The sequence below is a fragment of the Ammodytes marinus genome (assembly GCF_949987685.1).
Source record: "Ammodytes marinus genome assembly, chromosome: 12".
NCBI classification, from domain to species: domain Eukaryota; kingdom Metazoa; phylum Chordata; class Actinopteri; order Uranoscopiformes; family Ammodytidae; genus Ammodytes; species Ammodytes marinus.
The window spans coordinates 11,830,931-11,840,835 of record NC_137216.1 but is presented as its reverse complement, the minus strand read 5'-3'; the positions used below and the strand labels follow the sequence as shown (position 1 = coordinate 11,840,835).

The 9,905-nt window shown below is 39.6% G+C and overlaps 1 protein-coding gene across 1 annotated transcript; it reads left to right on the top strand.

Moving 5' to 3' along the window:
• The first annotated feature begins 277 nt into the window (after positions 1 to 277).
• gmppaa (GDP-mannose pyrophosphorylase Aa) lies at positions 278 to 8,186 on the top strand. Its single transcript, XM_080037668.1, has 12 exons — positions 278 to 401; positions 1,069 to 1,166; positions 1,742 to 1,845; positions 2,315 to 2,507; positions 2,690 to 2,749; positions 2,840 to 2,970; positions 5,079 to 5,216; positions 5,466 to 5,563; positions 5,652 to 5,698; positions 5,852 to 5,944; positions 6,778 to 6,946; positions 7,651 to 8,186. The coding sequence occupies exons 1-12, from the start codon at positions 362 to 364 to the stop codon at positions 7,749 to 7,751; spliced, it is 1,272 nt and encodes a 423-aa protein (XP_079893794.1). The 5' UTR covers positions 278 to 361; the 3' UTR covers positions 7,752 to 8,186.
• The last annotated feature ends 1,719 nt before the right edge of the window (positions 8,187 to 9,905 follow it).

Here is a 9,905-nt window from a genome sequence, read left to right as displayed (position 1 = left end):
TTGTTAGGTTTCAAAGGAGAGGGAACCTCACTATTCATTTCCATTTTTAAAATAACATTGTTATATCCAAAACAATGTAGGCATGGACTAGACTATTAATCCTGCTGCATTCATTTTTTTTCCATTTGGGATGCCTTTGCTGCCTCTTATATTGGTCATTAAATGCTGAATATATGCTGTAGTAGGCTATATGACCATGAACCAGAGCCAGTCTTTATAATCTCGTCACTCCGCTCCGCGTTTTTGTTCTAATCTCGTCGACGTCACAAGCAGGAAGTGGACGCGAAACTACACTGAACTACAGGTGCAAGTAGTGTTCAGGCAGGACTCGTCTGTGACAAACAACAGCTTCTCGTTCAAGATGTTGAAGGCGGTTATCTTAATCGGAGGCCCCCAGAAAGGTGAGAATAGGTCACATATTTTTTGCGTTTTCAAAGGTTTGTTAAAGCGAAGCTAGGTTGCTAACCCACACGAGACTTGTCAAGAGCCGCTGAGCTTGTTTATGTCTCTGACGTGGCACAGTGACAGGGCAGCACACACAAACACCGAGCGAAAGAAGCTCGTTTAGTAGGCCTACTTATTATTGATATTACAATAATATAGCCAAATATTTTTTTATGACCACAGCGATTAATAACAACACTGTCTATGCATGTAGCTTTAACACTTGTGTAACTGTTTGTACCCACCTCTCTGTTATTATTGGCTCAGCCAGTTACCTGTTAACAACCATTATTAGGCTAACTCTCGCATCAAATGAATGAAGCCTACTCCAATTAAAAAACGTGGTGTTTTTAGATTACTGTTCATGTAGCCTACTACAGGAATAAGTTGCAGAGTAGGTTACGTCTTATAATAGTGACGTAGGATCTGCGTGGAGACCTAACCCCTAATACTGGCTTGGCTCGCCTATCAGTATGGGCATTAACATGCCATGTTTTTTTATTTTTTTATATAAGAGGACAGGACATTACAAGTCATGTAGCCAAGTTAAATTATTCTGTTTAGTTTTGATCCATGCTAGAATAGAAACCTGAGAAACCTGTTTTCGTCCATTGCTTTTTGCAGGCACAAGGTTCAGGCCGCTGTCATTTGAAGTTCCCAAACCCTTGTTCCCAGTAGCTGGTGTGCCCATGCTGCAGCATCACATTGAAGCATGTGCCAAGGTGAGTGTCACTCACTGCCTACTCTAGTCATTTTCCAAGTAGTTCTGTTATAATATAGCATACATTCCGGTCCTCCCGTTTTGCAAGCAGCTGGAACCATTGATTTATTGTTGTGTGTTTTGGCAAATGTTGTCCATGAAATCTGGCACCACTTTGGAAGTCTGAGGTCTTTGTCCATCAGAAAGGAAAGGAGATAAAGGAATAGTTTGACATTCTGGGAAATATGCTTACTCCCTTTTTATTTTGGAGGATAGATTGATTCCACTCTTGTATGCCCTCCATTGTAGATTGTGAAAGCTGTAGTATATTGTTTCAAGATAACCCCATAAATATTATAAATTAAATTTAGAGATTGTGTTTTTACTTTTAATTGCGGTGGTATTGTTAGGGTTTTGTGTTACAAGTTCTGTATAGCACCACATCATTCCTGAAGTTTAATAACTTTGTAATAGGCTCACTTGGTGTTAAAATTTGTAAAAAGCGTGCCACCCCAGTTGCTGGTTGGTATTAATAATGTCTTCTTCCGTGCCTTTTGATGCAGTCAGTCCAATAATGAACACCTTGTGTGTTACTAGGTACCGAACATGAAGGAGATTCTGCTCATCGGCTTTTATCAGCCAAATGAAGAACTGACCAGATTCCTGGTGAATGCACAGCAGGAGTTCAAAATTCCCATCAGGTAAACATAACAACTAAGTAACAAAAACTAGGGGTAGGCCGATTTTGTATCAGTATCGGGTTGAAACTGGCCAAAATGACTGGATCGGATATCGGAAAAAATAAAAAGTCAAATTCAATTAGATCCATTACCTTAAAAATAAAAAATGCTGATCCAGGCTTCTATCTTAGCTTTGCACGACTTGCCATTCATTTCTGAGCCCGAGCTTGAACAAACTGCGTAGTTTTATCCATTACTTAATAACGTTTGAGTTACAGTAGAATTTCTCAAAGAAAAAAAAATACACATTCAATAAAGAATAGACAGCAGTTGTATTCAGGCAGACTTCCTATATTGCTTTTTTTCTCTGTTTAGTTAATGTTTTCTGTACAAATACACTGTACTTTTTCCTGATGTGATTGCACTGCCATTGCTGAATGACTGCAGGTATGCTCTTTTTCCTAACTGTTATTTCCTAAATGCACCACAGGTATCTGCAGGAGTATTCGGCCCTGGGCACCGGAGGAGGCCTCTATCACTTCAGAGATCAGATTGTCTCTGGCAGTCCAGAGGCTTTCTTTGTTCTGAATGCCGATGTCTGCTCAGCGTTTCCTCTGGTCGAGATGCTCAGCTTCCAGAAGGAACACGGAGAAGAAAACAGCTTTGTTATTCTCGGGACAACGGTGAGATGTCGTCACTGTGACAATTGATGCTGTCTCTAATGAAACCTGTAAAATATATAAAGTGTTTTTTGTATTTATTTTGTGTAGCTTTTAACATGCAAATATACAGTATATGAAATATTGGTTGTTTGATTTTAAAATCTGATGTATCCTAAACTGTACGTCCACTCTTCTCTTATCAGTCCAACAGAAAGCAGTCCATGAATTATGGCTGTATCGTTGAAAACGAGAAAACTAATGAGGTATTTTACGCTTCATTTCTAATAGCCATACTTAGTCACACATTACTATTTCATCATGAAATCCTCACTACTCCCCCCTTCTTTATTCAGGTCCTGCATTACGTGGAAAAGCCGAGCACGTTTGTGAGTGACATCATAAACTGCGGTATATACCTCTTTAACCCGGACATCTTCCAGCACATCGGCTCCGTCTTTCAGAAGAATCAACAGGACATGTTGCTGTGAGTTGAAGCTCTCCCTCACGGGGATCTGTGTGTGCGAATGCATGTGAATACCATTTATACCATTTCTTTGGTTCTCTTCATTTGTCTTTCTCCCCCCGCCCCTTTCCTCATTCTCCCTGCCATGATTTCTGTATCCTCTCAATCGTCAGATATCCATACGACGGGTAAGTTGGTACCTTTAGGTCGCACGGTGTAGTTCTAGAGCACTTTAGTGTCTGGTGTGTGAGCTGTAGACAGATATCCCACTATAAGGCTGAGATTGCATAGGGTGCTTTGTGAATGTTGCCTGTGCTCTTTTTCTTTTTTACATTCTGGTCCTCCCGTTTTGCAAGCAGCTGGAACCGGTAATACATTGATTTATTGTTGTGTGATTTGGCAAATGTTGTCCATGAAATCTGGCACCACTTTGGAAGTCTGAGGTCTTTGTCCATCAGAAAGGAAAGGAGATAAAGGAATAGTTTGACATTCTGGGAAATATGCTTACTCCCTTTTTATTTTGGAGGATAGATTGATTCCACTCTTGTATCTGTTAAAACTACAGCCGGCAAGCAGTTAACTTAGGTTAATCTTTGTTCCTCAAAATAGACCCTAGTGTAGTTTAATTCCCGGAGTGTCAAACACTGCATCCTGTTTGTTTTTTACAGTGGTCTGTCCATCTTCTAAAAGGCAAGCGGAAATTGACTTACCAACTTCCTCATGTATATTTTTATAATTACTTTCTTGTTATCCCCGTTTTTTCTTTTTGTGAGCTGGGACTTATTAGAAGGGTTGCATTTGGACATTAGAAAAGGCCTCCGGTCTGATCACAGCCTATATGTGCATGCACCCTGGTCTCTCACAGAAGCCGTAATAACACATGGGATCAATATCTTTTTATGAGGGACATATTCTATTTTTTCACATCTGACACTCTTTTCACTTTGTGTGTTTAGACCGCGTTGTAATACACCTAACGCTTGGCACCCCGAGGACACTTGAAATATATTACAAAAGGTCACACCACGCTGTGCATAATTCACCTGCTAACATCAATAGCACTTAAATCAAGCAGGGCACTGAATCAGCAACATGGCTGCACAAATTAGAGATACTTGATAGAAGGGAGAAAGGGTAATGCCGCTAAATCTCTCGGGGAGTACTTCACCTCTAACCGCATCCCCTCCTTTTTGGTAAAACTTCGATTATGGGTGCAATCCTTTAAAATATTCTTTTCATCCATATTTAACACTCTGTTTCATCTCGCGGCTCCCACCATACACTATGCCAGAGATCCTAATTAGTATGGAGCACATAGACCCCTCTGCTTAAGTTGTGAATCACTACTAGGTAATCACCCTTGGTTTCAACCCTGCACCATCCAAGTTAGTATCAGTGGTGCATTTTAAATCACTGCTCTCATTTTTTTCCCCACAGGGGCTGGATTCCAGGGCAACAAAAATGCCTGCTTTTCTCTTTAGCTCTAATTAAGTATTTTAAGGTGGTGGTGCCACTGAGTTGGTTTTGCACATAACTGGATATTGTAGATATATATAAGTGCACGTGGGGTGAAGCCAAAGCAATGACAACACATCCTCATTTCTTAAATCACTGTTTATTTTCCTTACAGGCAGAATCTCTAGTGCAATAAAATGATAATGCAGGTAAATGTTGGTCATAAATGCTTTAAAATGTTTGGGGCGAGGCTGCAACTCAAACCCTGCAGAGCCTGTCAGTTTTCATGGCTGTGGAGGGAGAATTCTTGCCTGCAGTGTCTCATTGTGTCCATATTATTGAGGCTATCTTATAGTATATCAAATTTAAGGCCAAGTATTTGGGGGAATCTGATGCCTCGTTTAAAAAAAGAATTGACTCTAATCTTCAACTACTACGAAGGGAGAAAATATTGATATAATGGCTGCCATACCCAATAGTGGCGAGTTTATCTGGTATATTGCAATAAGAAAGGATCTAAATGAATGCAATTTTCAGTGTGTGGTATATTTCTCGCTTTGTCTTGGATTTCATTCTAACCTCTAACTGTCTGCACAAGATTGTATTTTTAAAAATGAGGCTCCTGGCCCTAGTGTGTGACTTAGTGCCTTAAACTGATGATGTGTGTCTGGCAGAGAGGAGCCAACCAACGGCTGGCACAGAGCAGAGGCCATCAGGCTGGAGCAGGACATTTTCACGGCCCTGGCGGGACAGGGCAAGCTCTACGTATATAAAACCCACAGTTTCAGCTGGAGCCAGATTAAATCTGCAGGGTGAGTGCACATACCATTCAACAACAGGAGGTACTTTTGTCTTTGGGCAAAGAAAGAAGTTTTGTCCAGATTGTACACAGTTGGTACGCTATTGTTATCTACTATTGTTGTACTATTTCAAGCAAACCTCAACATATATTTCATCATTTGAATATTTATATAGTTTTGCATTGAACACCAAAATTCCCCTAATCCAAAATGAAACATGTAGCATAAAATAAATGCCTTTTTTTTGTAATCTTTCCCCAGGTCTGCGATTTATGCCAGTCGGTTGTACCTCAACCAGTATCACACAACTCATCCTGAAAGACTGGCCTCAAATAAGGAAGGCGGCCCCACAATAAGGGGTACGACTGATTACTTAGCTTAGTTTAAAGTAGTTTAGTTCACTCATATTGGAGACAAATCTACTCATACTTCCTCTCATTTCCCTAGGTAATGTCTATATTCATCCTACAGCCAATATTGACCCCACTGCCATGGTAAGCATTCCTCCAATTTATGCGTTGCATTTAACCTGATAAATGCATACAGGAAAATGTATGACCGAACACCCTTTTGTAAATGATTTGTGTGTTATTGTAGAAAGTAAAATACAGGTGTATCTTAGATTTCTTTTTGCTTTCTCGATCCAGTTGGGTCCCAACGTCTCGATCGGCACTGGAGTGACTATTGGAGCCGGGGTCAGAGTTAGAGAATCCATCATCCTCCACGGTGCCACTCTCCAGGTGAGACAAACTGTTTCTCATCACTATCCACTATCCTGTTTGTTTTTTAAACATGTTGTTAAGAAGCACAAGAGCTTTTGCACACCCGCACTGGTTTTGGTGTGTTTGCCACAGTGCTAGTGAGGTACAATGTTATGTACAGTAGATACATGCCATTTGAATGTGATTGCCACATAAATAGATGAACTACTGGTCATGGTTAAGGAAGGTTTTAAAGTTTTGGTTGAATAAGGAAACAGCCTCTGCAGAAAATACCAACTTCGCTTAAGTTTGGAATTAAACTCAAAGTCAGTGGGTGAAAGAAAAAATGAATCTGCCCAGTTACTGCTGATGACATCTTAACATTCTATTAGAATTATTATCCACACTTCAACAGTGGCTCCTCTGTTATTTATCTTTTAAGCGCTTCTGTCACACACCAGAAAAATTGTTGCCTGTGCCTCCCACAAAGATGTCATTTTTAACGATTTGGAGGCCATCATCAATTAATTCCACGTCTCCAGTGATGACTGGATTCCTCCAAAAATGAATTTACACTGTGCCTGACTTATTGGCTTTCATTACATTTTGCCTACCAGGAAAATGTGGTACATGAGCTATACTTCTAAATAAACACTTCAGCTTTTTAATCTGAAGTTATAAGTACTTTGACATAACAGATTTTCTTCTTTTTTTTATTTATTTTTTTTACATGTGGGACAAGTATCTAATACAGCATATATGAATCACTGAGACTCTATAATTACAGTAACTGTAAAGTTGATCTGCTGATGAATTCTTAAATATAAAGAAAAAACAACAACAACAAAAACAACATTTGGTTCTTCCTGTAGGATCACTGCTGTGTTTTGAACAGCATTGTGGGATGGGACAGCACCATTGGCAAGTGGGCAAGAGTAGAAGGAACACCAAGTGACCCGAACCCCAATGATCCCTACGCCAAGATCGACAGCGAGACCCTCTTCAGGGAAGGAAAACTCACACCCTCAATTACAATTCTGGGTAAGCAGGCTTTGACCTTAAGCTTAAAATTGCAGTCCTCAGATGAATCGTTAAATATTCATTAAATTCAATATCAAAATATGTATTTTTCTCTTCAGCATTTTCTTTTTTCTTGGAAATAAAACGTTAGTGGATTATTAATGGAAATGCTCTCATTTTCCACATTTCTGTTGCATAGTCCAGGGTAACTGTTTGCCCATGAAGTGATAAATCCCAGAAAATGTCAGCAGCAAGTATTTGGAGAGTTATTTTAGATGTTTGAGCATGCATATTTGTCTTTAAAACAGTTTGGCCACTAAAAGATAACATGGCTCAACGACTCTAAAGGAAACATTACTGATCATTATACATCTGTCACTGTCTCCATCTTTAGTGCTAAGTGCTTCTTGTTTTGACGTGTTTTTTTTTGCACTTCATTTACCAGAGGTCATTTGTCAAAGCAGTAGAGGATCTTTGTTATTTGATTTTCTGGGAGTTTATATTCGGTGATGGGAAGTGATCATTTTTTTGTCCTTTCAGTATTGCTGGAAATGGCTGTTTACTACCATTTTGAGGATTTTTTTTTTCCTTCATTCCAAAATAAATCAGAAATTGAAAATAGTGCACATCCTATGTCCTTTGTTACAAATGAAATATAATGTGTTATGTCCTTTTTACTGTACTACACTTCAAAGACTAAACAAGACCTTGCTTTATCTCCCCAGGTTGTAACGTGACCATCCCATCGGAGGTGATTATACTCAACTCGATTGTCCTCCCGCACAAAGACCTCAACCGCAGCTTCAAAAACCAAATTATTCTCTAGTTACTCTTCCTGACGCCTCTGTCCACTTACTGTCACCGATGAAGGATGCTTCTGGACGCACGCCGGCGTCTGTCTCTGAGTTACTGTATATACGATGTCAAGAATGAAGATATGGGACATTCATTAAGTCGTTTTTGAAAGATAGAGTTTTATATATTTGTCCCCGAGCCTTTATGCATCATTGGGTGTCAGCAATATTAGAGAGGGGCTAATCACGCATGTTGATTCACCTTGAAAAGTGTGCTCATGCCGGGGGTTTATATTGTTTTTTTATTAACTTTACTGAACTGTAAAATTAGTGCAGACTGTAGTTTAATATATTTGGGGGTGGGTGGAAAAAAGTTTCTAAATGAACATGCTCAATTTCTCAAGGGCATACATGACAACTTGAGCCTTGTTGCTTTGATGTGAGACGAAAATAAAAAAATAACTCACTGCTGACTGGTTAATCTTTAAAGGTGATTATTTGTGTGGAGCTCTGATTAAAACCTTTTAGCATCTTTATTGTTGGTCTGAAAAATTGACTACCAGCAAAATATATGAATAAATCAGCAGGCTTGAGATTTACATTGCAATCAAGTAACGTTGCCGTTTTTTAATGTGAACTTAGCAGGGGGTCCTTGAGACTCTGCCGTATAAGCAGCAAGTGCGGATACTTAAAGTGTACTTTAGCAATTACTGGAGGAACTGTTCCAATTTATGAATACAGCACATTAACATTTACTTATTATGCCCTCAGGCACTCAAGATCACTTCAGCACTTTTGTTCCAATTAGCCCAAAGAGTGTCTATTAAGGAGCGTATGTAAATTGTGACACACACTGGGACTGCATTTTGATATATTTAAATCATGTTGGGGAGAAAAACAAGTTAATTTACAGGTTTTATTCATGATGAGTTTCATTTGTAGGTAGGCCTACCTGTGCTTTTCATTGTTCATTCAGGAGCTTTAGGTCTTCAAATACCACCCTCTTGCCAGACTAGGGACCCTCATTACAGGGTTCCCTTACCCCTTTTGATGGGATGTTCACCAATCGGGCTTAAAACCTCCACGCTCCTCACATGAAAGAAAATCCTATACTTTGATCAAATAGGCTTTTCATTGTGAGACGTCTTCTGCCTTCTCACTGGAAGGCATAGTCGCTGGTTGGCTCTAAGCAGGTCAGCAGAGGAGGAACGGGAACTGGGGGATACTGGAAGCAGAAAAACATATCCAAGACCGTGACAGAAAACCATCAGGAGGGGAAGGACAGCAAAGGTGACATGTAACAAAAACTAGATTTATATCCCTCCCATCCTGTCTACATGAAGGGCATTCTGGCTCAGTGAATCTGGGGACATGTCGACTGCCACGGAGTGTGTGTGTGTGTGTACTCACCTTTTGCAGCAACATGTTTTTTTAAGCAGATAATTTAGCTTCTCTACTCATTCAGTATTTGTGTTTTTTAGACAATTTCCCTAATTGCACGTTACCATACATTGTTCTCCTGACAATATTTGGAGGTGTACTGATTCAAATCCTAAAAATGCTTTTATCTATTCATGAAACGTCTTTCTTCTTCTTCTTAACATGGGCTACGTCTTGACAACCTTGAGCGAGAGATCTTACGGGTAAGAGGGAACAAAGGTCGATCATGTCGGATCAAAGGTACATATGACACTTTTTAAAGTGAGTTTTCTAAAAATAGTTGCATGGCAAGGGTTATGATAATAGTCTTTGCAACCCCCTCACCAGCTGAGGTAAAGACAATGTAAAAAGAACTAAAGAAACGTTAGGTCAATTTTGTTTTTCAATTCTTCCTTCCCCTTTTAGCTTCTAGCTAGTCCTGTTTTTCATAGAGGCCCATAGCGAACCCATAATACATGTTCAAACCCCCATCTGTGTTGTTATTATCTCAATATCTATATTTTCCTTTTTGTGTAATGCTTTAGAAGCTCTGCACATGAAACCCTGCCAGTTTTTTTATGGAAGGAAAACATGTCAAACTGAGACACAGTCAACTCATTAAACGGCTTCTGACATTGCAGTCCAAACAAAATTCAAAACCAAATGCAACACATTGTAGGGACTCCCTATGATACCTATTCAACAAAACACACTCAATCATCTCTTGCCGCAGTCTTATTAACTGTGGATACTAGCACACGTGTCCC